The sequence below is a fragment of the Canis lupus genome, chromosome 12 (genome assembly GCF_011100685.1).
Source record: "Canis lupus familiaris isolate Mischka breed German Shepherd chromosome 12, alternate assembly UU_Cfam_GSD_1.0, whole genome shotgun sequence".
NCBI lineage: Eukaryota > Metazoa > Chordata > Mammalia > Carnivora > Canidae > Canis > Canis lupus.
The window spans coordinates 3129752-3156073 of NC_049233.1; the positions used below are offsets into that span (position 1 = coordinate 3129752).

At 55.6% G+C, this 26322-nt stretch overlaps 2 protein-coding genes and 1 long non-coding RNA gene across 16 annotated transcripts; 1 reads left to right on the forward strand and 2 right to left on the reverse strand.

Annotated features, from left to right (window-relative positions):
* BAK1 (BCL2 antagonist/killer 1) lies at positions 1–3239 on the reverse strand. Its single transcript, NM_001020808.1, has 5 exons — positions 3159–3239; positions 2012–2147; positions 1514–1657; positions 244–424; positions 1–115 (listed from the first exon to the last, which is right to left on the reverse strand). The coding sequence occupies exons 1-5, from the start codon at positions 3226–3228 to the stop codon at positions 11–13; spliced, it is 636 nt and encodes a 211-aa protein (NP_001018644.1). The 5' UTR covers positions 3229–3239; the 3' UTR covers positions 1–10.
* Positions 1565–26004, forward strand: LOC111098223 (gametogenetin-binding protein 1-like). 14 transcript variants are annotated; one of them, XR_005367573.1, is made up of 9 exons: positions 5203–6980; positions 7648–7762; positions 8223–8318; positions 8537–8771; positions 9559–9698; positions 9971–11058; positions 11298–11968; positions 20965–21173; positions 21360–21863. XR_005367573.1 is itself a non-coding variant. In XM_038553753.1 (7 exons), the coding sequence occupies exons 1-5, from the start codon at positions 1610–1612 to the stop codon at positions 11343–11345; spliced, it is 408 nt and encodes a 135-aa protein (XP_038409681.1). In that variant the 5' UTR covers positions 1565–1609; the 3' UTR covers positions 11346–11968; positions 20965–21173; positions 21360–21863. The 14 variants fall into 14 exon arrangements, 4 of the variants coding, with proteins under 4 accessions (XP_038409681.1, XP_038409680.1, XP_038409682.1 ...); XR_005367574.1 differs by lacking the exons at positions 5203–6980; positions 7648–7762; positions 9971–11058 and adding exons at positions 1565–1676; positions 3848–3885; XR_005367571.1 differs by lacking the exons at positions 9971–11058; positions 21360–21863 and adding an exon at positions 24036–26004.
* LOC111098224 lies at positions 14147–21466 on the reverse strand. The gene is made up of 4 exons (XR_005367578.1): positions 21015–21466; positions 19985–20089; positions 18221–18364; positions 14147–18120 (listed from the first exon to the last, which is right to left on the reverse strand). It is a non-coding gene; the product is annotated as an uncharacterized LOC111098224 (long non-coding RNA).
* Positions 26005–26322: the final 318 nt, after the last annotated feature.

Below are 26322 nucleotides of genomic sequence, written 5' to 3' on the forward strand. Positions count from 1 at the left end.
CCTCTGGGAGTCATGATTTGAAGAATCTTCGTACCACAAACTGGCCCAACAGAACCACAGACAGCACTATCAGCACGTTCAGGATGGGGCCGTTTCCCAAGTTCAGGGCTGCCACCTGCCAGGAGAGACAGAGTGGTCACAGTGGGGCTGACAGAAAATATAGGCACTCCAGGGCTGGGGCAGAGCTGGGAGAGAGAGGTGTCCCAGTAGCAGGGAGGAGGTAGCCAGTGCTTGGGCACCTACCCAGCCACCCCTCTGCGCGATCCACCGGGCAATGCAATGATGCAGCATGAAGTCGGCCACGAAGCGGGTCACCTGGCCCAGGAAGCCGGTCAGGCCGCGTTGGTAGACATGCAGGGCCAGGCGGTAGCCAAAGCCCAGGAGAGCCACCACTCGGCCCCAGTTGATGCCGCTCTCAAATAGGCTGCAGACAGAATGGTGATACTGTCAGTGGAGACCCCCGGAGGGCCCGTGGCCTGCTCTTCCTCTCCCACCATCTGGTACCCACCCGCCCTGCTCCCAGCTGGAAAGCAAAATGGCTTAGCTGTAATCAGGGTGGCAGAGGCTGCCCCAGCCTGGCCTGAGTTTGGGAAGAGCCTGCATCTCTGTGAAAGGAGAAAAACTCAGAGGGCAGAGGAGCAGGGCGCTGCTGCTGGATTGTGGCCCCAGTGCCGTGGGGAGCATAGAGGGGCAGAGAGCAGGGAGGGCAGAGCAAGCAGACGGAGGCAGCGGGGAGATTACCTGTGGGTGTTGCTGCTGGCCTGGCAGCCCGAGAGACAGCAGAGAGAGAAGGACAAAGAGGAAGTTAGGATAGGTCCTGGAATCCGAGAGGGGCAGGTGTGGCTTCGAAGGACGGGGCATGATGTTCCAGCTCTGAGCACTAACCCTAAATCTATTGCCTACCCCTACCTTCACCGCAGCGTCAGTCACCTTGAGGCTGACTCCTAACCCAGATCTCACAATAGATGACACCAGTAAGTACAGCCACTGTTCTAAGCCTACTTCCTCTATTTTATAGACACGGTGTCTGAGGGCCAGAGGGTTTCACAAAGCCCGTAAGTGGCAAAGCCGAGATTTGACCCAGGCATGTGGTCAACTACAGCAGACTGCCTCTCAGACACCAGATGGTAGTAAAGGGGAAGTCATTTCCAGGACACAAGCAGCCTGTCTTTGGTAGGGAATATGATTCCAAACTGGAAGGATAGCTGTGTCTCGGCGAGGCTGGGAAGCTCTGGGGACATCCTGATCCTGGGCACCTCTCGAGTCCTGATCTATCCCGTCAAGTCCTCGGTGCCTCAGCTCACAGAAGCTGTGAGCTTATACACTGAAGATGACGAGTCTGGGCCCAGAGAGAGAGAGAGACAGGGGCCCAACACCATGCGTGAGCTAACAGCAGGTACGGGAATGGCACAGGTGTCTCTTGACACTGACAGAGAAGCGTGTCTCTTCCAACCCATGGGCAGGACACCGTGTGAAGGCGACAGCACAGTAGAGAGGCCAGGGCTGGGGCTACCTCGAGGCAATCTTGGTGAAGTACTCATAGGCATTCTCTGCTGTCGGCTGTAGGTGCTGCAGCATGGCCTGGAACTCCGAGTCATAGCGCTGGTTGATGTCGTCCCCAATGATAGCGAGCTGCCGACCCACCTGCCCCATGGTGCTGGAGGAATGGGAGCCAGGTAGGTGAGCACAGGGCAGGCAAGGCTGGGGCCTGGGCTCACGGAGAAGGGGTTCCACCTAAGATGCCTCCGGCCTCGTGGACCCCTCCTTGGAGATTCCTAACCGTGTTCTCAGGCCCAGCCTGGGGTCATGGGGCACACATGCTGCCATGAAGGGCGCAAGGTCCCACATGGAGGTGGAAGCCCAAATGAAAAAGGCAATGATGGCAGAAGGACAGGAACCCCCGGACCCCCACCCAAGGCCTCCCCAGCTCCCCGACCTGCAGGGCATTGACCCCATACGAGCCTCCATCTCCCCGAAGATGTCCCAGAGGGCCCGGGGGGCTGTTGCTCACCTGCTAGGTTCTAGGGGCAAGGTGACCATTTCTGGGTCAGCTGGCACAGCCGCCCCCTCAGCCTCCTGCTCCTGCCGATGGCGGTAAAAAACATAGCTGCGGAAAACCTCCTCGGTGTCCCGGGCTACCTGCTCCTCTAAGGATCAAAGCCAGGAGTCAGGGAGGAAGGGCTGGACCAGGCAGCCCCGTGCTCTGTGGATGGGTCACCCTTCCTGAAGGCCCCAGCCGGCCTCTCCTGTGTCTTCCACGGAGGACAGTGCTAGCTGCTCCAGCCCTTCGTTAACAGCTAGCGATTTCTGTTTGGGATGAGCCTCCCAACAGCCTTGCAAAGTAGGTGAGCACCAGTGTACAGATGGGGAAGATGAGGCCTGCGGTGTTACATACCTGCACGAGGTCACACAGAGCGAGCCACGGAGTAACCAGGGCCTAACCCAGGCATGTGGGATTTTTAGTGTGAGCTTAGTGTGCAATGGTACCTGGCCCTATGGCTCAGAGAGTATGGAAGGCGAAATTTGAAATTGTAGCTTTTGGGCCCAGAAAAGTCACGCAGGGACATAGTGACCGAGCGGAGCCCTGAGCCCGACACCCAGAGAGCAGTCTGTAGTGGTCTGGGGATGGCAGGCTTCCCTGATGGTCCCCTTGGAAGAGGGAAGAAGGGCAGCCATTGTACTTCCTCCCCAAAGTCGTAACACTAACAATTGCTTTCGCCAGTTAGCACGCCTGACAGGGTGATAAGCCTAGGAACTTCCTTCTTTCTCTTACTGTAGGAATAGGAGAGCCACACCCCACTCTTCTCACCTCTCCTCACCCCTCCCTGCTCCTTTTTCCTTAGGATGGTGCTGTGTCCCACCTCACACTCACTCTGGGGGCTCTCCTAGCCCCTGCCCCCCCACGCCCCACCCTGCCCCCAGGCCCAGACTCTTCCCCACTCCCAGGGATTAACCTGGACTGTACTCCAGCTTCTGAGGCCACCCACACCCACCTGCACTGGGTGGGGAGATGCTTTTCTCCTTTATCCCAGGTGAGTGAATAGAGGGCAGGAGAGCCTGCCTATAAGTCCTGCCTGGCCCTGTCCACTTCTGCTCTCACCATCCTCTCCGACAGCCCTGGTGGTTATGGGATGGGTGAGGGGCAGAGAGACCCTTACCAGAAGTAGAAGACGGGGCAGCCTCTCCACACTCCCGCCTGGGAGGCCCTGGGCCTTGCCCGGATGCCATTTCTCAGGTCCCAGTGGAGGACTGGGTCAGCCTGTGGGGATGGGTGAGAAAAAGCAGAGATGGAGACGGGCTGGGGCTGTTGCAAGACATTCCCACAGCCCCACAGCCACAGAGAAAGGAGGAGGGGCCCCCACTCCTAGAAGACCCCATGGCCCTAGCTGTAGCCGCCTCTCATTTCACCACCTTGGGTCCCTGTGGAGTCTGCTGGCAGAATCAGAACTTCCTGAGCATTTCACTAGCAGTCCTTCAAGAGAGGGAGAAAGGCAGGGCAGTCAGGACTCACATCTAGGGACCCGGAGCCTGCAGCCAGGACCCTGGGGAGGGGTGAGAGCAGCAGTGCCCTTGTGGCTCTCAAGTCATAATTCACCTCACTCCTGGGCAAATGAGGGGAGTTTTAGAGGCCGAGGGTTCTTTCTGTTGCTCCTGGGGCCTCTTGCACCCTACCTAGCACATGCTTACCACAGGATTGCCACCTTCTAGCCAATGACCCATGAAGGCTGTGCTTGAAGGGCCCACTTCCCCTTGGCCAGCCAGAGCATGCCTGATTTCCAACTCAGGCCTGTTAGCCACGAACATTTCCTGAGCACCTTCGCCTTACTTACTTCTCCCACTCCTCCAGGGGTGCCAGACACTGAAAATGTACATCCACTCAGCAAGGTAAGCATCAGCAGACCCATTCTACAGGGGGTGAAGTGAGGGACCAAGAAGTTAGGGAGGGGCCCAAGGGAGTCAGGTCGGTAATGGGAACCTCCAGGAGCTCATACCTTCAATTCTAACTTAAGATTGATTTTCCAGTTTGTGGGCCTCAGGGGGTACCCTTTCAAGGCGAGGAGACCTGTGTACAGCCCACCGGTGCTCTCCCCATTCCTGCCTGCAGTGAGCTAAGGAAGCCTTCTCTGCGGCTGCCCCCCGCCCACCCCACAGGTCACCTACCACATACCTGCTCCTGCTCTCCTGTCCCCAGCCCCGTTTTCCTCTTTGCTCAGTGCTGGCCACAGCCCTGATCTGCTCTGTGAACCCTCGGCCAAGGGAGTGTTTCCTGGACGTGAGCTGTTTCACTTTCAATTTGCACCCCTTCATAGCCAACTCCCCCCCCCCCCCCAGGCTGCCTCTGTCAGCCTTTTGGGGAAGTGCTCCTCCTCCCACCCCTGGGGAAGGTGTAGTCCAACCCTGGGCCAAGCACTGCCACCTCCTCCTCCCCTCTTGGAGGACCTGAGAGCACCCTCCCCGCCTACCTCCTGCCTCTCAGGCCTGGGGCCATTTTTGAAAGTGCCCCAAGGCAGGGGTTCTCAGGAAGGGGTGTGGAGGGCTCTCCGCCCCAGCATTTACTGGGGGCAGGGGTAGGGAGAAGGTAGGGCCTCCCCTCCTCCAGCCCTGGGAGCCAGTGCAGATTGCTTGGCACACCCCCACCCCTGCTGCTCCTTCCGGAACAGGATGCCCTTCCCTCTCCCCTGTCCCCAAACAAAAGTGGCACCCCGAGGACACCCCGGCAGGAGGATGCTGACTGCACAACCAACTCCAACTGCCCCTAGCCCAGGGTCTCACTGCTGGGAAGTAGGAGGGGTGTCAGAGCAGCCCCCAGGGCCAGAGGCCTGTGCCATCCTGCCCTCATCCAAAGGCCTGACTTCCTGGTAAGGGGAGTCCAGTGCTCTCCACTTGCTAGGCCTAGATGTTCCCTAGGGGGAGATGCCTGCTTGGGAGGCTCCTGGGGCAGAAAGAAGCATCATGTGAGTTCTCTCCCTGCCCTTGACCTTGGCTCTGACCTCTGATTCCCAACTCCACCTCCAGCCCCCACTGCAAAAGGACCCGGTTCTTTGGTGCCCAGAGCCAGGGCAGGTTCGGGGGTGGGCAGGTGGGGGGGCAAACTGTCTGAGGGGCAGCCAGAGGGAGCCCTGCCTGGATCGGCCCCAGCAGGGGTTGGCTGCCCAGGCAAGCCTCCAGACCTACCCTCCCCCCCACCCCCCCCATCCCCACCCCAACCTGGCTGCCTGCAGACTCCTGGGTCTGGGGCTGCTGAACGCTGCGAGGATGGGCAAGACCCTCCTACCTTACCTGCCCGACTCTAGCCCAGGCCTGGGATGGCTCACAGGGCCGAGGCCAAAGATCCTGAGAGGCCAGCAGCTGTTCCCCGGGGGCTGGGTGCCCAGGCCCAGCTTCCAGGAACAGGCGTCAGGAGAGTCCTGGAGTCTGGACGCAGCCTCAGCCTGTCACGGCGTGGCCCTAGTGCTGCGGTGATCCTAGAGGTGCCGGCTGCTCCGGCTCCGATCAGCTCCCCCTAGAGGAAGCTGCTGTGTGGCCGCCGGATGCGGATGCTGAGCCCGTGGCTTGGGGGTCGGTCTAGGCTCTCACGTGGGGGAGGCGCTCCACCCCCCACACTTGGCCCCGGTCAGGCAGTGTGGCTTCCCCTCTCCCACTCCTGATGCCCAGTCCCGGCCTTTGATCTTCACCCCCTTTCATCAAACAGTACCAATAAAAAAGCCAGGATGGCAGAGTTTCTTAAGCACCACAGTGTGCCTTGCACTTTAGCGAGGGACACTTATCCCTCTGAATCTTTTCAGTAACCCCTGGAAGTAGGTTCTGTCCACTACACCTGTTTTACAGATGAACAAACTGAGACTCAGCGGGTTTAAGGAACTCCCTAGGTCACTAAGCTGGATTTATAATCAAGTCTGTGGATGCCGTGGGGAATAATACCACTAAATTGAGATTCCACGTGCAATTGAGATGTGTACCCAAGGCACCTTGGTGGTCTCCAGAGATTCAAAATCCTGAAGGTGACAGACAGGTAGACAGAGATGAAAACAGGGGTGTCTGGGTACCACCTGGGCACGTGCCAGTGGATGCTGCAAGGAGAGAAGAGAGGAAGGACAGATAGCTGTAGGGACTGGTTCTCAAGGGCAGGGGCAGCCCCGACCAGGGAAGGACAAGCCAGGTAGAGAGGGGTGTGTACAGAGGCCCCAAGAGCCCCTGCCCCCTTCTCCGTCCAGGTACCTCCAGCTTCCTCTACCGGCCCCCCCACCCCCCATGCCTCCTGGAGCCTACCCCAAATCCACTGCCTCATACCTCCTTCCCCTGCCTCATGACTCTTCCCTCTCTGCCCCCAGCTAATCCCCCCTACCATGTCTTCCTCCCAGCCTCCCCATCCCCCCCACCCTCCATCTGACCTTTGCCTTCTAGAACTCCTGGAAGTTTCCAACTGGAGGTTTTAATTTGGAAACTCCTCCTGTTCTTAAGCAGTTGGTGGAGGTGGCTGCTACGGCCCCTCCCTTGGAGTCAGGGTCCCTCAGGATGGAGACCCCAGCTTCAACCCCTCAATCCCGAATTTTGGGCCGCTCCTCCATGTTCCGCTTTTTCCGTAGCCTGGTGGGGAGCAAGGGCAGCCTAAAGAGCTCTGACAAGGGCCTGATGGGGAGTCAGGCATGCCCCTCACAAGAGCAAGATGCCACCCCCCTGATGATAAACTGCCAGGGAGGGGTGGGGAGGAAGGAGCTGAGGCCGCCCACCACACTGTCCTACACGCTCTCTGTGGCTTTGCCACAGCACAATTCCTTGGGGCTAGGGATGGGGGACACAGGGGCCCAGATCCCCACTCCCATGGAGGTCCTGAGAGTGGGGGCCCAGGGTAGAGAGGTGAAACCCATCCTGTCCAGGGGAAGCCAGAAGATGCTGGGCAGCCCATCGGAGAAGAAGGAAAGGGAAAAGAAAGAGAAGGCAGTAGGGGAGGCCTCCGGAGATACAAGGACCTCAGACAAGTGAGGGACTGGGCTATGGGGGGCAGGTAGGGGCCTTGGATGGGGGGACTGGGGCAAGATATGGGGCTGAGATGGGAGGACCCATATTGAGGAGGGTCCAGGAATATAGGTCTTCAGATGGATAGAGGACTGGAGTAAGGCCCTCACCTGGGTGCGGAAGGGACAGATATATCGAGGATAGGAGGGAACCTGAGGGGCTTGGGGACCAGAGATGGGGTGAGTCTTCCCACAAGTCAGAGGTTGTGGGTGGAGGCACCAAAGATGAGAGAAGGACAGGCTGGGGATCGGGAGGGGCAAGTGCAAGGGTGAGCCAGGCTGCCATGGCTTCCCAGCTCCTTCCTGGTCCCCACTCTACCCTACCTTCCCTCCCCATTCTCTCCCTCCTGGTCCCCACTCCCATGGGGACCTGGCATCACTCCCTGTGAGGAAGAGGGCCCACCTCCTCTTCTGTTCCCCACCTTCCTTCTCACTCTGCCTTCAAGGAGGGATACCCCCCTGTATGGTGAAGACCCTAGAGGGCCAAGCAGGGATCTGTTGGAGGTGGGAGGGGGGAGGGGCCTGAGCAGGGCCCATGGGAGGGCCTTAGGGAGTTTGGGGGGTTTAAGGAAGCCTTTGTCACATCTCTGGCTCCACCTGCCACCCCCATCTGACTCTGCTTTGGGGTCAGGGGCCACTTTGTCCAAGCATTGGAGGTGGAACAGCATCCCCACAGAGGGCTGTGGGGCCACTGGAGGTCTGCCCCAAGACCTTCACCAGGGAGGAGAAGGAGTGTCTGCTTGACGGTGAGTGTGGTGGCCATAGGCATTGAGACAGTGCCAGAAATAGGCCCTTGTCCTAAGACTCGTTAGGGGTGTGGGGCCTGGAATGGAAGGACAAGGGATAGGTATGAGGGAAGGAGGGGAGGGAGGGGGCAGGCTGCCTGGATTTGAATCCCTTCTGGTGCACTATGCCAAGCTGTGGGATGGGGGCAAAGTTGCTCAACCATTCTGTGCCTCAGTTTCCTTACCTACAGAATGAGAATGGAGCAGTATCTACCTCAGGGGGCAGGTGCAAGGAGTCAGTGAGATGCTCTTTGGAAAGTGCTTAGTGCTATGCCTGGCACATAGGAGTTGTTTGCTAACAAAACGAGGCACCTCACCCTCACTTGAGCCTGCTTGGTGTGTCCCCATCCTGCTGGGCCCAACTAGGCCTGGGCTTACCCCTCGTTCCTGTCAGCCTGTCAGTTACACTGCTCCTTCACAGGAGACCTCAGGCTGGCCTCTTCGAAGGTCGGGGCAACTCCTTGGAACTGACTCCTCACCTTGTACAAGCAGCTTCAGAAATCAGCCATGGCCAAAGGTCTGTGGGACTAGGCTGGGGCAATAGAGGGGGTGAAGCCTGGGTCGGGGCCCCAACCCACATGTTGTGAGGCCCCGGGATTTGTGGCTTGCGCAGACCCCTCTCAGCCCTTGGGGAGCTGTTCCCTCCTGCCTTTTGTTTTATCTGGGGGTGGGGGCGGGGCTGCAGGCTTGGGTTCTTTTCCTCCTCACCTGTTCAGCAACCGGGCATACCCTCAGTTTCTTCTCAAGGAAAGCTTGTCTGATGAGGAGAAAGGCAAGGAAGAGGAAATGGAGGAAGATGACAGCTCCTTCAAGCTCTGTGTCCCAGGCATTGTCCCCCTGCAGTCACCGCTGCATAAGACTTTCAGATCAACAAATACAGTGGGGAAGTGCAGCGTGCAACCCGCCCTCAGGCCCAGAGGGCTCCCCTTTGACTGAGGCTCATGGGTGTGATACCAGTTCTTACCACCAGGTGGGACCAGAGGACCTAAGATGACTACTGGAGCCGGGTTGGCGGGGCCTGAGTCCTGCTTAGTCTGGCTAGAGTCCTTTCTCAGCATTTGGGAGGCAGTGAGGTGGGGACTGTGACTGGGGCTTGCGCTCCAGGAGCATCACCCTTTCTGAGCCCAGAATTCTAACTTGTTTGGTGCCCCTTGCTGCCCAGACACAGTGAGCAAGGATGGGAATAGCTTAACATGATAGCATAACGTGATCATTGCTGTCATTTACATAGCCATTATTACTATGGGCCAGACCCTCTTCTGAACACTTTTCATGAAATACCATATCACAACCCCAAGGTAGGTCCCATTATAATATCTACTTCATAGTGAGGAAGCAGAGGCACAGATAGGTTAAGTAACTTGTCCAAGGTCACACAGCTAGTAAGTGGCAGAGCTGGGATTTGAACCAGGGGAGTTTGGGTAGTTCCAGATCCTTGTTCTTGAGTCTATGGCTGGTGGAAAGTGGGGGCAGGTGTTTGTCCCTGGCATGCTCTCCCCAGGAGGTGAGGAAACTCACACTCATGCATGTAGGAGGGAGCCCACGGCCAGTGAGCTTCCAGGGGGATGTCAGGGAGATGGGGAGGAGCTGTGTGGCTGGCTCCAGGTAATGGAGATGTAGGGGCTGGGGTTGGAGATGACCAGGGACTGCACAGGGCTGGGATGAGGTCTGGAGAGTCGGAGCCGCCTTTTCTTCCATCCCCAGCAGGTTTCTCCACCCTCTCCTGCCTGTCCCATGCCCATCTCTCTGATTCTCAGGTTTCGTGGAGTCGGAGTTAAAGAAGCTTCTGATAGTTCAACGGGAGTCTGGTCTCTGGAAGATGGGCAGCCATGAGGGCCAAGAGCTGCTGACCCAGCCAGAGATCACCCTGGAGGAGGCGGGCATTGTGGATGGCCAGGTACTTCTGGCCTGTCCCAACCACCACCCCTCTGCCTGAGGCCATTGGAGAAAGTAGGGCCTCCTACCTCCATAGGCCCCTGGCCCTGGCCTCAACCTCCCAGGGCCTGGATAGGGAAGGCATGATTCCCTCTTGGTAGTATTTCTGAGAGTAGGGGCTTGACCCCCGGTGCACACACACTTGCCCAGCAGTCTCTCCATCTCTTACTTGACCCCATAATGTTGCTCTTTTCCTGTTTTCTCTCCCAATCCCCCATGCTTCCTCCCATAAAGGCTCATCGGTTACCCATCTGTGTCGCACCATGGCCCACTCACTGCCCACCCTCCTTGACATCAGCCTTCAAGGTCAGGCCTGTCCCAGCTTCTCTGAGCACATACAGGTGGATCTGTTATGGAAAGAAGTGTTGATGTGCTTTTTGAATTAATTTTCATTCATTCAACAACTCATTCTTTCATTCTGTGGACATTTGGCCCAGATAGCCTCTATAGTTTCCTTTTGTAGAAAAATGAAGGAAAGAGTGTAGGGTTCAGAGGCCAAAGGCTTTAGTTGAAGCCTTGTTTTGGCATGGATTTTCTCTGTGCTTTGGATGCGGGCTGTGGCATCTTTACTTGTAAAGGGAGACTGGTGGGAGGATCAGATGGCACTTGATCTTAGCCAAATGACCGAGAAGTGAGTGAAGGATCAAACATGATGAAGAGGGGGTGCCTGGCAGTGCCAAGGGCACTCTGGTGTTAGGGATGTGACTTTCCCCTTTCGGGGAGTGAATACCAGGAATGCCTGTCCCCATCCCCTGGGCACTGAGGGGCAGCCTTCTCATTGTCCTGAGTCACAATGTTCCCTTGTGCTCTAGGGAACTAGGCTGTGCACCCCATCCTAGACTACAGAGGGTGGTCAGCTCTGGCAGGGCCCTTTGCTTTGCCTTTTCACGCTAAAGGGATCTCTAGTCACCCTTCCTGCCCTCTTCTCACCCCTATCCTCTCCAGAACCATCCTTGAGTCAGTCTGCCCCTGTCCCAGGGGTACGGATCACGGTCCTGGGGTAGCCTGAGCAGTATTGGGGGCCCGTAGGGAGTTTCCGGGTTGTGGCAGGTCGGGGCCCAGCCCAGTCCTCACTTGGGGGACAGAGCTACCTCAGGAATGTCTTCCTTCTATGGGTATTTCAAGGGTCCTGTCCTCATCACCACTCCCTACTCTCTCTTTATCTGCCCTCAAGGACACCAAGCTGAGGGGGAAGGAAGCCACCCACCAGCCTTTGGGGAAATGCTGGGGACCTGGGGGGGGGGGTGCTGAGGCAGCTGAAACACCACTCTAGGCTGGAGGGAAGGGTGCAGAGTCCCCGTGGTGTGGCATCCAGGACAGAGGTGAGGGAAGGGAGGGCTTGGCTGGGGTGCCTGACTCCTGGGGCTCCAAGGACCACCTCCCCCATCAAGTTGGAGGGAGGAGGATCCCTCATTTAGTGGGAGGGAGGTGGACTGGGCTGGCTGTGGGGAGATGGGGGAGGGTCTGGCATGGCCTCAGGGTGCTTATCTCTGGGGGTACAGAGCAGGAAGGGTGAGCCCACCGAGCTGATGCCTCTTTCTTCATCCATTTCTAACCCTAGCACTTGCTCCTGGAGGAGATGGACGAGATGGGAAACTGGCCCCCATAGTGAAGCTGGTGTTGGCCCGAGTTTGCTTGCTCCCAGGTCCCTTCAGCCCCAGTAGAAGTTTAGCCTCTCTCATGAGGGCACACCCGAGGCGCCCCTGGGGCCAAGGGGTCTTAAGATCAATGGTATTCATGCATCTGCAGGGTGGGCTGCCCAGCAGTGTCTCCACCCACCAGACTCAGGCCTGTGCTATTATTAATAAAACCCTCTTTGACTTTGGCCTCCTTGGCTATCTCTGGAGCTCACTCCTCATCCTCAGGCTAGGTGCCAGCTCAGTTTACCCAGGATCTCAGTCTAGCCCTCAGTGTGGCAGCCCTAACCACAGAGCCCTGGGTTCTAGCGGAGGGGCTGCAGTGGGGCATCTAAGCTGCAGGGTCAGAGGCTTGGTGTACCTGCCTGGGTGGTCCAGAATGCCAGGGAAGCCCCTGTGACCACAGGGCCAGACCCTGTGAGTGGGAGCATCCCTGACTTCCCTCCCTCCAAAGTTCCCAAGCCAGGCAGGCGGCCTCACGGGGAAGATCCGGGAATTCTGCAGCAGGAAGTTCCTGCCCAGCTACCACAGGGACAAAGCCAGGAAAGCAGCCTTGGGGTCATGGGGAGCTGCTTGGAGACTGGGCTGGGGGCAGGTAAGGGGTCCCCGGGAGTGACACAGGAGGGCCGCTGCTATAGGGGTGGGGGCCAGGCCCCATCCTGCTGCCCCTGGTTACAGCCCCTCTATGCCATGCTCAGTGCTAGGTGCCTCAGGGGATCTTGGCCAGAGGGAGGTCCAGACATTTAGAAGACCCAAATCTTCATCCAGGAAGCAAGGATAGGCTTGAGTTGGGGGAAATGCTGTGCCCTTAGTGGCCATGGAAGGGTGCACCTTCATACCTGGCTTTTCAGGGATGCAGTGGGAGGGAGGGCCAGGCCCAGTTTGGACACCAGAAGGTGTTGTTTGCCTGGAATCCTTGACTCAGGCTCTGGGCTAGGGGCTGGTGGAAGGGCCCTTCTGACTGTATGTCCCCTGAGTCAGCCAGGAAGCAGCCTCGTGACAATATGACTCACCTGTGCCCTAATTATTTTGTCCCAGAGTGCTGGCTGTTGGGAAGGGTGGGGGCCTTAGACAGTGGCCTGTGGGGGTTCCTGGTTCCACCTGGGCCCTTTGATCACCCTCAGCACAGATGGAGCACTCCTCATGGACCCTGTCTGTGCCCTACCTCCATCCTCATAGGCCCCTGACCTTGTGCCAGGCCATGCCCAGGCTTGGATGGGGAATCCAGGGCCCAGAGCACTGCAGGACAGAACGTCTGCTCCCCCGTTGCCCTCTGGGTGGGACCAGCCAGTGGAGTGCACAGACAGCCCTACGTTGGGTTGGGGTAGGCTAGGTCCCCACTGGCAGCTCAGGCTCCTTGGCTGCCCGTGTGAGCCACGTCGTCACTCATAGGTCACCTCTGCTCCTAGGGAAGGAGCATCTCATCCTCAGCCCTACAGGAGTGTGGCTGCTGGGGAGGCAGGGGGCAGGAACCTTGATTTAGTATCAGAGACTCTGAAGTGATCACTCCCCTCTCTGCTTCTCCCTTTCCCTTTCTCTCAGTGAGGGTCATGCCACCTCCTGCCCCCCTACCTCCGGAGGGTTCCCATGAACTACAGAGAAGGTCTCTGAGGCTGGGAGGTATCCTGTGGAAGCAGGAAGAGGGTCTGCGCACTGATGCAGGCACAAGGGCCTCATCTCGGCCCCTTGAAGTCCTTGGCTGGCTTGTGTGGGTGGGATGACACTCATGAGTGATGAAGGCAGGGGTAACATGACCTGGGGACCTGCTGTGGGGGAAGGCCCAGTGGGCAAGTGCGGAGGGCTGGACTCAGGCTCACGGCCACAGGGAGAGAACCGGGCATTTCCCAGAGGCTTCCAGGGACTTCTGTAGCTGCATCTGTGGGTCAGATCTGTGGACTGGGTGGCACTGAAAGTGGCCCTCCTCCCCCGCAGGCACACAGCAGGGCAGGGCTGGGTCAAAGGCCAGAGGGCTCTGGAACCCAGCCAGGGTGCCTCTCTCTGATTCACTCCAGAGCACCAGTTGGGTTGACAGTGGCCCTGGGCCAGCCTGTGGGTTTGAGGGGAGCCGTTATTTCGGAACTCACCCGGTCTCGGCTCCTTTTTGGGTTTCGTCTTCCCTCTGTTGTCTTTGCATGTGTGGCTCTGTTTCGTGCTCTTTCCACATACACACCCCTCATACTTCTCTTTCTGTGTTTCTATCTCTTTCTTACTGTATCTCTGGTGGGATAGAGGTAAGAAAAGCAGCCTGCGATTATTCTGAGGGCATTTTTGAAACCCGGAGGTGGCTGAAAGGAAGGTAGAGGGGAGTGATGGGGGGGTGGGGAGACACAGATGGTCCCAGGGAAAAGTGGCCAAAGCTGGGCCTGCCTGGAGAGCCGGTGAATCTCTCTCCCTGCGGGCTCCTGGGCAGGACCTCTGTGGAAGATGCTGCCTTGGGCCATATCTAGAGTCACTGTTGGTCAATCTTGCCTGTGCCCGAGCAAGGGAATGGCAAAACCACCTGTATTCTTTTCCAGGTGGGTGGTGAAATGGAGAACAGAGAGGCAGAGGGAAGAGACTCACTGGGTTGGAGCCCCAGCTGCAAGGCTGGCAAGCTCATGTGATCGCATACAGGACCCATACCTCTCAGAGTCTCACTTTCCACATCCATGACATGGGCAATTCATGGGGCTTCTCGGGTTGGCTATTCGGCGTAGAACAAATATTTATCAAGCACCTACTATATCCCCCTCCTATTCTAGGCACTAGGGAATAGAGCAGAGAAGATGTACAGAACCTTTATTATTTTCTTTGAGGATTTATCATATTGCTAGAAGGATAGACAACAAAATACATCAGGGAGTGATAAGTACTATGAAGAAAGATGAGCTGGGTAATGGGATGCTGTTTTAGATCAATGGGGTGGGAAAGGCAGCTCTAAGGAGATTATGTGTTAGCAGGAACCTGGAGGAAGGGGGGGGGGTGTTGGGGGAAGGGCATTACAGCAGAGGGAATAGCAAGTGCAGGTGCCCTGAGGCAGGAGCAGGCTCCAGTGTGTTTGAAGAAGGGGAAGAAGGAGGGTGGGGGGTGGGGACAGGGAGTGAGGGAGAGGGAATAATAGGTGAGGTCTGGAGGGAAGGGAGAGGACATGTATTTAGCCCATCTGAGTTTTTTCTGGGGATTATTTGAACACAGCGAGGAGTGACCTGATGTGGTTTATGGTTTCAGAGTCCTCCTTGGCTGCTGAGGGGGAATGAGACTATAGAGGCAGGGACTGCAGCCTGCAGCAGGGAGGCTGCTGGAGTCGTGAGGCAGGTGGCCTCACTGCTGTAATTATTACAGGGGTACTGACTGGGGGCTGCTGTGGGGGGGATCTCCCACCAGGGAGCGCCCCCTGGCCCGCACCTCTGTGCAGCAGTCAGCCAGGGGCTCCCCCAGGGCAACCTCCCAGCCCCGCCCCTGAGGGCAGAGAGGGGCACCCTGGGCTTGGAGCGGGAGAAGGCCCAGGAAGGCTAGTGGTAGGCCCCAGTCGTGTGTGGGCCACTGCAGTGCGAGGGCAGCACTGAGGTGCGAGGTGCCGCAAATGCAGCCTGGCCCCCTGCCCCCACCCCCAGGCCCCTCGCAGGGGCAGAGCCCAGAGGCGGTCTGACTTAATTCATGGGGAGAGGAGGATAAGATACCTCCCTGCTCACAGGAAATTCACAGTCGGGGGAGTGGGGTAACAGCAGACTCCTGCAATGAAAGCAGATGATGAGGTTCGGACAGTATGCTGGAGGGAGCCAGTCATATCAGCAGGGAGGAATCCAGAAGGCTTCAAGGAGGAGGCACCATTTGTGATTTGGACTAGCAGGGGGAGGGAGAATTCGATGGATGAAATGGGGGGGGGGGGAGGGCATGCCTGCCAGGAGAACGCTGTCCTGATGGGAAAGTGTCCAGTGGGCACCACATCCCTCTGTCCACCTCCGTGAGCCATCCCAGACGTCTCTCCTGGGCCTCCTGTTCTGTCCACCTGTTCATATGTCATCCTTTGCTCCCTGCCATCAGTCCCTCTTCACACGTGCTCTCTCCAGGCCTTTCCTGGAGCCCCAAATCACAGCCACAGCTTCCTGGGCCTCTCTAAGCTGCTGCCCCACCATGCCCAGGTCCTCCCTGCCCCTCCTCAATAAGCCCTGCCCATGTCATACAGCTCAGCTCCAGCACCTCTTCTCCTGGAGCACTCAAATCTCCCTGGCTCTGCATGAGCAGGAGCTGTCAGCTCACCTGCTCTTCCCTACCCTGGACAGATACTCTGTGAGGACAGGATGGGTCCTGGGGGGCCTGGGCTCCCGTCGGCAGTGTCTACAGTGTCCACTGTAGTGGTTGGCACACAATAGACTCAACACATGCTGCTAGACTGAGGGGGGAAGGGAGGGGAGGGGCTCAAGGCTATTGCTGGAAAGATAGGCAGGGGCCAGATTGTATAGGACCACTAATACCATCCTAAATGGCTTGGTAAGATGTACTGTGGAGGGTGGAGGGGACAGGATTGGCCAATTTGGAGGCTCTCAAGTGTCCTAGTGAGAAGGGTGTGGGCCTGAGCTGGGACAGGGGCAGATGGGGTGGACAGGAGGACACTTAGGTAGTCATTCTCAACCAGGGACATTCTTTCTGCTAGGAGCCATTTGGCACTGTCTGGAGACATTTTTGGTTTGTGACAAGTTAGGGGAGGGTGCTACTAACATCTAGTGTGTAGAGACCTCTCTAGCTCAGTTTCCTCAGCTTTAATAAAAGTCATTAGGAGGATTAAACAGGTTAATACATGTTTGGTGTTTAGAAAAGTGGCTGATACATACAATACACTATGTAACATGAGCTACTGTTATTTTAAAACATAAATCCTCTGTTCAGAGCTCCACACTGGTTCCCCATCAGTAAGTGTGAGCCAAAGTCCTTCCAAGGGTGATAAGGCCCCTCTTTATCTAGTTGCTGCTCCGTCTCTGACCCCCTCTCCTGCTGCCCTCCTTGCTCTGTGTGCTCTGGCCTCACCAGCTTCTTTGCTGTTCCTTGCAAACACTCTCCCCCCTGCCCCCCCCACACACTCCTGCTTCAGGGCCTTTGCACTTGCTGTTCCCTCTGCTTTGGAGGCTCTGCCTTTAGGAATTTATGTGATTCATTTCCTTGCCTCCTTAAGGTCTTTGGCTGTCACCTTCTCAGGAGGGCTTCTTATCCACTGTATATGTTGTGGGGGGGCGGGGGGGAGGCATTTATTCCCTTTCATTCCCTGAAACTGGCTCTGTCCTTGTGCTCCTGCCTTGCTTTTCTTCCAAGCACTTTAATCATCTAATGTAGCACCTATTTCATTTGTGTGTATGTGTGCTTATTGTCTCTCAACTGGAACGTAAGCTTCATAAGGGCAGACATTGTTGCCTGTTTTGCTTGCTGCTGTGTCCACAGGGCCTCGAACTTTACTAGCACATTCTAAGTGTTCCTTAAATATTGCTTAAGTGAATGAATGGAGTGAGTGAGCGAGGGAAAAACTCCATCAGGAGTCAGAGAGGTAGGAGACGAATGGAAAGAAGAAAGAATGGTGCAGGGGAAGGGAGAGGCCAAGTTGACCTCTGAAAGGGAGAGGCCTGAGGCATGGAGCCTTGCTCATTTGCTCTCCCCAAGGCCTTCCATCCCTGCTTACAGGGATCTTCCTGCCTCTGCCAGCCAGGCCCTGAGTAGGGCACCCGCAGCCCAGGCAGATGGCCAGGCCTGAACAAAGTGTCCTTTTCCCTCTGATAAGCGGCCTCTTTCCAGGGGCATGCAGGGCAGGATGTGTCCTGCTGCTCAGGAAGTGCCTGAGGGTCTGGGTGGGCCTCTGGAGTGGGCATGAGGCCTAGGGCTGTAGTCATCCTGCCTGGAGGCTGAGCAGAGAGGGTGGGGCCGCGGGGGGCTGACCCCAGCCCGCCACCAACTCCTGCAGACACCCACTCCTCCTTCACTCAGCAACTCTATTGAGAGCCTGTTGGAAATATGGCTGTGCAAGTCCCTGCCTTGGAGGGGATGAGGGAGACTGGGTGACAGGTTGCCACACCCTGGGACATTGGCCTGCCTTGGCTGCTTTGCCTTGGGCTCCTGTGGTATGAGGTTGGACTGGAGGCCTAGATCAGCTCCAGGGACAGCGGGGACAGGTGGGGTACTGGAGAGGTGGCTCCCTTCTTGACCTCAGGGCAAGGAGTGAAGACCATGCATTTCTCCAGGCCTGCCTGAGCCCCCAGGTCTTCCACTCCCAATCTGCAAATGTTTCCCTGTGCTCCCAGGAAACTGTCAGTGGTTTCTGATGATTAGCTGTTGCTAGCTTCTTGGGAACCCTGAGCCCCAAGACCCCAGGACCAGAGCGCTAGCTCCTCCAACCCTCATGGACCTTTTTCTGGCTCAGCACACTCTTGACTCAGCCCCTTCCTCTTGAACCCCTCTCATCCTTTTGGTCCTGCCTCAGCTTCTCCACTGCGCTGGAAAGTCTGTGCCCTACAAGAGGGGAGTTTGGCCATGGCACAGTATCTTCTAGTGAGTGGAGTAACCCTCCCCTGTTCAGGCACACATGCCAGTGCTTGTACAAAGCAGGCACAGACTTAAATACCCCTTGGGCATATGCATCCCCCCACATACCTCTCCCAGTTGCCGACCCCCCCTGGGCGTAGGGCCTGAGGACTCCTTGGCCTTCGTTGTCATGGACAGGCAGGATGGGGCAGAGGCAGGTAGTGACAGCCAAGCTCTGCACTCTGGGAGCCCCAGTCTTCAGATCTGTAGGATAGGGGCTGACTTAAGGCCTCTTGGTAACTCTCAGGCCTCTAACCTGTGAGGTCCCTGTTAGCGCAGGGAGAGACCCATTCTGCAATGTTACCTGTGGTAGTTTAGAAGCATGGTCCCAGTATCCTTTGGCACTCTTTCCAGGGAAGGGTGGGATCTATGTCCTTCTTCCCTTGAATCTGTGAGGGTTGTGGCTGCTTCCATCAGTAAAATACAATGGAGGTGATGCCATGTGACTCTGGAAATGAAGTTATAGGGATGCGTGGGTGGCTCAGCGGTTAAGCATCTGCCTTCGGCTCAGGGTGTGACCCTGGGGTCCCAGGATCGAGTCCCATATTGAGCCTGCTTCTCCCTCTGCCTGTGTCTCTGCCTTTCTCTCTCTCTCTCTCTTTCTCTCTCTGTGTGTGTGTCTCTCATGAATAAGTAAAATCTTTAAAAATAATAATAAAATAAAAACTATTTTAAGGGATCCCTGGGTGGCGCAGCGGTTTGGCGCCTGCCTTTGGCCCAGGGCACGATCCTGGATACCTGGGATCGAATCCCACGTCGGGCTCCCAGTGCATGGAGCCTGCTTCTCCCTCTGCCTATGTCTCTGCCTCTCTCTCTCTCTCTCTCTATCATAAATAAATAAAAATTAAAAAAAAAACTATTTTAAAAAAAGGCCACGTAGGTTCCTCTTGCTTCTCTTTTTTTTTTTTTTAATTTTTATTTATTTATGATAGTCACAGAGAGAGAGAGAGGCAGAGACACAGGCAGAGGGAGAAGCAGGCTCCATGCACCGGGAGCCTGATGTGGGATTCGATCCCGGGTCTCCAGGATCACGCCCTGGGCCAAAGGCAGGCACCAAACCGCTGCGCCACCCAGGGATCCCTCCTCTTGCTTCTCTTAGGGTCTTGGTTTCCTCACCTTTCAGGTGGGCGGAACAGCAGCAGTGCCCTGCCACAGGGCCATTTGAAGAATCAGTGCATCGATAGAGACATGGAAGGACTATGGTAAGGTTCAGAAAATGCTCATTCTTATTGGCTCCGAATGAGAGCAGTGTGAGCTGCTAGGTGTGTCCTGGCTGGAGGTCTGAACAGGTTCTGGAGTCAGCCTGCCAGCTGCCACTCCCAGCACTCAAGCCCTTAGGGGAGCGAGCTGGAGAAGCCAAAGGAAGCTAATTAGTTTGGAACCCTTGAATCTGGATTTTTACTCGGGCAGCCTGGCATAGGCCTCTTTTAAAGAACTCCACAACCTCTGTCATCCCATCCCCGGCACCTTCCATTACCCACAACCTGGAAGTCATCCCTGCTGTCTAATTTCTTTTCCCCCTGCTGTGCGTTTTGTCTGTTGGGACAAAGGGAGAGCTAATGAATCATGGTGGTTGGTGCTGGAGTCTGCAGGAATCAGAGCAGGTGCAGCCTCCATGTGTCCCGCAGACTGTGGTACCCAGACAGAAGCCATCCTGGGCATGGAGGCCCACTTGGCTCAGAATGGAGGGAGCCAGGCCAGGCCCACTGGAAGTTGGAGTCGGAGGAAAGATTTAGAAGGAGGCTGGAGCCATAGGCCTTGGTAGAGTCCCTGTCCCAATGGTAAGGGTCTCCTCCCAGCCACCGCCGAGTTCTAGGTAGGGACTGTGAAGGCAAAGGAACTGCCCTCTCGTGGGCGTAACTCGTGGGTGAGCACATTCCCCTCCTGTCTGCAACCCTTCTGCAGAGGGTAGATTAAGCCGGCAGGCTCTGCGGGTCAGGCAGGCCTGAGTTTGGGTCCTAGCTCTGTCACTTATTAGCGGTGTGGCACTGAACAAGCCCCTTCACTTCCCTGAGCTTTCCTTATCTGCAGCATAGGGACACCTTACTAGTGGACAGCCCTCACCAACCTGTTAGATAGATGAGTTTCCACTCCCTCGGTAGCGTGGGGATGATCCATTAGCTGTTTGATTGCCTTCAAGTCTGCTCAGCTCTGTGAGCCTCAATTTTCTCATCTGTAAAATGGGGCAGGGATGAGGCTAGCCTAAGGGCAGTAATGCAGCCATAGCACCACCTAGGGGCAGTGGTCAGCAATAGTTTCTGTTTCTGACTCCTGCTCCAAGAGCTTGGAGAGAGCGCCTTCCTCTCAGTTCGCCCAGTCAATTCTAGAGGGCTGGCTGAGGTGCTGGGGGCCGCTCCTGGGTGTGCCTATGTTCAGAAAGAGGGCAGTGCTGACTAAAGAGGGAACTGCTGAGGCCCAGCTTGGCCCAAGACCTGCTGCTCAGAGGTCTGCTCTGGGTCAGGTGCCGGGCAGGAGCTGGGTGCCATGGCGACTGAGATGCTTAGGTCCTTGGGGAGCTGTCACCCTGCTGCCCCTGCAGAGTGGCCAGCAACACAGCACGGGACTCAGTAGGTATCTGTCAAACGGCTGGACGCAGCACTCCTCACCAGACTGCCCTGAAGGTCTGAGGCTGGGCCTGTTCATGGCAGACCAGGAGGTCTTCCAAAGAAAAGCCTGGCCAGCTTCAATGGCCCAGACCCAGAGGGCTCTGCAGCACTGGGGCCCCAGGAAGGTAGCACCTTGCTCAACAGCTCAGGGTTCTTCTGTGCACCCTGGGACTGTTCTCGTGTTGGGGTGGGATTGGGGGCTGGGCTTCGCCCGGCCTCTGTGAGGCTCCTCTCTTGGTCTTGGGCTGGAGAGGAAGAGAGCCCCAGGAGCTCCGTGGGGGTGTGGGAGGAAGAGGCTGATTGCTCAGCCCAGGAGTCCCTCCTCTCCCGCCCGCTGCTCTCCATCTGGCCGGCAGCCTCCCCCGCTGCCCCAGGACAAGGGCCCTAGTGTCTGCTTGGCTCCTGGGCAAACAGCAGGCCTTTCTCTCCTTCTCCCCTACAGAGTGCCTCAGCTGTGACCCTTCCCTGCCCCCTCAGAAGGGCATGGCTCACCCCTTGCTGCAGGACCTCTTCCATATTATCCAGAAACAGAGGCTGGAATAGGAGCAGATCCTGTTTGGTGGGCGAACCCCTAGATTTCAGCCATTCCCAGCTTCGGCCAAGGAGCCCAGGCAAGGAAGGGCCGGATCACAGGGCTCCAGCCCTGCCAAGGTGGGTGTGGGGCGTGGCTGGAGGCCAGGACCCAGCCCAGGTGGACTTGACATCATCCTCTCCGTCTCCTGCCAGACAAAGGCTGCTCCTGCCTGGCCCTGGCCCCAGGGAGATTTTCCATGCTGGCCCCCTTTCCTAGCAGGATCACTGAGATGATATCCTTCTTCTAAATGGCCTCCCTTTCAGCAGGTGAAGTGCAGAGGCCTGCGCAGCTTCCCCTCAAGGGGCAGGGCCCTTTCCCCCAAATCTGGAGAGAGGCAGAGTTGCCAGAAGCCTTCTCCTTTCTCGGGAGCTCCACTGTGCTGACCTGGATCCAAGGATGGGGTGACGTCACAGTGACTGGGAACTGTAGTCAGCCTCCACTGTAACCTCCACCAGTCCCAACTCCCTCAGAATTCAGGGACATTTGATGCTCAGTCCAGCCTCCTCCTGGCCAGTGGGTGAAGTGGGCACTCAAACAACTGATTGTTCAGTTGGGGAGGCCTCAGGCATGGTTTGTGGAGAGCTTGATAAAATCTTGTGCCTTACCAATGTTTCCTCCTTGGTCTCCTCTAAAACAAAATCCACCATTAGATTGTCATTCCTTTAGACCCACAAGCCTTTCTCTTTATGAAGATCTCTCAGGACTATGCAAAGGCTACAGAGAATATTTGCTGACAATATTTGCTACAGAGAATATTTGCTGACAGAACTAAGGGCTTTACAAAGCAGTTCCTTACGCTAGACATTCAGCCCTGCCCTCCAGGTCCACTGTCCACTCTTCTCTGCTTACTCTCTGCCCTGGGAGGCTGACCTCTGTGGCCTGAAGTACTTAGACTCCCTCACCGTTTGAGCAATTAGAGGGCAAGGGAGGGCAGGAAGAGAGAGAGGTCCAGGTGTTTGTTCCATTGGCTACTTTTCAGGCTTGGAGTGGTCATGGCTCTACACAGTTGTTAGCTGCATGGCACTTTCCCATCATCCCCTCCTGGGGCAGGTTAACCTGCCCGCACCTCTGTGGGTGGCCCCATTCATGAACTTCTCTTCAGTCCCTCCTTGGGGATGTGTTGGCAGTTTCCTGCCATGTTCTCACTACAACAGTGCCAGATCCTTATTTTACACACGAGAATGCTGAGGGCCAGAGGGCCTGGGCAGCTTCTCTGTACCTGTTGGCAGGTGGTCAGGGCCAGGACTCCAGGGGTCTTGCCCCAGGACTTCTGCCTTTCGCTTCTGTTTGTGAAGGTGCCTGGGGAGAGGGTCACGCCTTGCCTGCCAGCACACCTCAGGGCAGAGGAGGAGGGAAGGCCTGGAGTAGGGCCCCCTGGTTTCAGGACTCCAGAGCCAGAGTGCCTCTCTCTCAAGAGATTAAAATTAGAAGGAATCATGCTTCCTTCTGGGACCAGAGGGAATCCCAGAAGATTCTTTTATCTCTCTCTTCACCAGCATGGGACCATGTGTTCAAGTTAGCTGACCACATTTTTATAATCTGTTTCCTGTCTGGTCCCTTGCATGTGAAGGTGGTTAGCAATGTCTGAAATACACAGATATGGCATCAATGACGGGGTCGTGGGGGTGGGGTGAAAGCAAACAGAATGAGTATTGTTTCCTTTTAGGCTTCCTGGGAGGGTGAGTGTGTGAGTGTGTGTGAGGGTGTGGATGAGAGTGTAGGAGTGAGTGTGAGTGTGTGAGGGAGAGTGTGAGAGTTGGTGTGAGTGTGTGAGGGAGACTGTGAAAGTGTGAATGTGCGAGGGAAAGTGTATAAGTGTGTAGGAGAGCACGGGTGAGGAAGAATACATGAGTACATAAGGAAGAGTGTGAGTGTGAGAAGAAGAATGTGAGTTTGTGAGGGAGAGTGTGACTATGGAATGTCTGAGTATGTGAGGAGGTTGTTGGTATGAGTGTGTGAGGGAGAGTGTGTAAGAGGGTGTGTGTGAGAATGAGTGTGTGAGAAACAATGAGGGAGTGTGTGAAAGTGAATGCGTGAGGGGAAGTGTATAAGAGTGCGTAAGAGAGCATATATGAGGGAGAGTACATGAGTATGTGAGGAAGAGTATTGGTGTGAGAGTGAGGAGACTAAGTTTGTGAGGGAGAGTGTGTGACAGGAATGTGTGAATGTGTGAGGGAAAGTGTGTGACTTTGTGTGTGATGTGAGTGTTGGTGTGAGTGTGTGAATGTGTGAGGGAGAGTGTGTGACTTTGTGTGTGATGTGAGTGTTGGTGTGTGTGAGGGAGAGTGTGAGTGGACGCTCCTGAGGCGACAGCCCTGGTGGTGGCTAAGTGGTTACTGTGGGCTGGGGTGCCAGCCCGGGGCAGCTTATGGCATGGGGAAGGAATTCTCTGGGAACCCCAGAGGGCCTGGGCTGGCACCCCACCCACCGCGGGTGACGGCTGGGTGGTTGCTGCACTGAGTCAGCCCTCTGGCCTGGCTCCGCCCCTGCCCTCTTGCTGCCCTATCAGGAGAGAGGGGCTGAGGAAGCCCTTCAGAACTACCTGTTATTTGCTCCAAACCACAAGATGGCACAGCTAGCTAACATGGGGGTAGCATTCCCACCCCTCCCAACTGCAGTCATGGAGGGACAGAAAGAGGTTAAAGAACAGTCAGAGCCAAGGGTGAAACTTGGGAAGGGGATGTGAACTCTCTTTACAAGAAGTCACAGGCCCAGAGAGGTCTGTCTGTACCCTGTGCAAAGTCACAGGGGAGCTGGGAACGTGTCTCCAGGAGGCAACTGAGGTGGGGGTGGGGACATACTGGTGAAGGAGGCCTAGGGTTCACAGCTGGTAGCCCCTCCTAGGTCCAATTGTCCTCTGTCCCCCCACCCCCACCTCCTAGGTGAAACCATGAATCCAGGGAGAGGGTCTGAGGACCACCACCAGTTCTTTTTTACAGGCCCAGGATGGACAGAGAGTGGAGGTGGGCTTCCTGGAAGTTTCCTGCTGGCTCTTGGAACTTGGGGGTGATGCTTTGAACGTCTTTATTTCTATTTATTTGGGGTTAGAAGCTGTATATTCACATAGTCCAAAATTCAAAAGTTAAGAAGGGAGTGAGCCAAAGGTAATTTCCTCCCAATGGAGCCCCATCCCCTCTTTGGTTCCCCCTCCTAGAGGCCCCTGCAATTGCTGGCTCCTTGTGAATCCTGAGTTCAGGATTTCTTACTAGAGCTTGCCATCCCCTCTCTTCCCCCTCTGGGAGAGGTTCCGGTGGGAGGTGGGTATGAGGAGATATCCAGCCATTGACACTGGGGCCTGGATAAGGCACCCAATTGCCCTGGGGATGGTGGTGACCTCCTTCCTGGGTCTGAACTTGGCCCCAGCTTCCTAGCATCCTGCTCGAGCCACCCAGGAGGGGTGGGGCCCATTACTTCTTTTCACCTCTTTAGCTCAGCATCCCTGGAAGTTCCCTGCCCTCCACCTAGGAGACCCAGGCACCTGACAGACACCCCGAGCTGGGGCTCCCACAGTATCCTTTTATCTCCTGATGTAATTTATTTATTTATTTTTAAAGATTATATTTATTTACTCATGAGAGACACAGAGGAAGAGGCAGGCTCTCCGCAGGGAGCCCGATGTGGGACTAGATCCCAGACCCAGGATCACGCCCTGAGCCAAAGGCAGACGCTCAACCACTGAGACACCCACGTGTCCCTCCTGATGTAATTTATATACTCTCGCCATCTTCTTTCTCCTTGACTGTTCAAATCTTGGGGTGCCTGGCTGGCTCAGTTGGCAGAGCATGCGACTCTTGATCTCAGGGCTGTGAGTTCGAGCCCCATGTTAGTGTAGAGCTTATTTTTTAAAAAAATTAAACATGGCTTTGTTAAGCATTTATTATGTGCCTGACCTGGCCTGGAGACATAAAGTGAAGTGGACATAGTGGCCTGCTCCAGTGAAGAGCTCACAGTTGCCTGGGGGAGGGCCAGAAAGCGGAGAGATCATTACAGTTCAAGATAGCCCGTGATATGTTCCTTGGTAGTATGGGGGGGGGTATAAATTCCACATTAAAGAGTCTGACAATGCCAGGTGTTGGTGAGGACATGAGTCAGTGGGCACACTCCCAGTGGCTGATGAGAGGGGGAATTAGAACAGCCACTTTGCAGAGTGATTTGGCAGTTCTAGGGAGGAACTTCCCTGTGATCCAGCAATTCTACTTTCTAAGCTCTTTCTCTAGAGTTTTTCAAAACCTCTGACAGTATCCTCAAATAAGCATATATTGCACGTTCATGACGATGCAGTTCTCACCCTGATAGTTACCCTGATGACGTGTGATGTATGTTATTTTTGAATCAGTTTCGAGTTTTAAAAATGCTGATCTTCACCTGCTAAATTGATTTGACCCATTAATAGGTTTCAAGCCATGGTTTGAACAATGCTCTCAGGAGACAGGGAGGCTTACTGCAACATTGCTGTCACAGCAAAAACTGAAATAGGGCTTTCACGGTTACCAACAAAATGGATATGGTGTTGTGACATGGTCAGGAATGGACTATCACACTGTCACACTACTGCCCCATGTATTAAAAGAGACACACAGGGTGAAACCATCTGAAGCCATCTAGAATGGAAAGCCCTGCAGAATGATGGTGAATTGTGATTATAGTTGTGATACACTCATATCATTTATGAATACATCCCTATGTGGCATAAGCATAAAAACTGTACAAAGTGAAACCCATATCAGGATAGTGGTCACCTCTGCAGGGAGAGGGAAGGGAATGGGATTGAGGAGGGATAACATAGGGGACTTCAACTCAATTTTTAAGGTTCAGTTCTTTTTTTTTTAAAAGGTTCTATTTTTTTATTTGAGAGAGAAAGAGAGAGAATGAGTTGGGGCAGGGCAGGGCCAAAGGAGAGGGAGAAGCAGACTTCCAGCTGAGCAGGCAGTCAGATGTGGGGCTCGGGTTCCCTTCCAGGACCGTGAGATCATGACTTCAGCCAAAGGTAGATGTTTGACCAACTAAGCCACCCAGCTGCATCTTAAGGTTCAGATCTTTAAAAAATATATTGGAACCAAATTTTGCAAAATATTTACATTTGGCGAAGTTAGAGGAAAGGCACCAGGCCCTGACTATATTTTTAATATTTTATTTAATATTATTATTTCTTTTTTTTTTTAAGATTTTATTTATTGATAGAGACAGAGAGAGGGGCAGAGACACAGGCAGACACAGGGGAGAAGC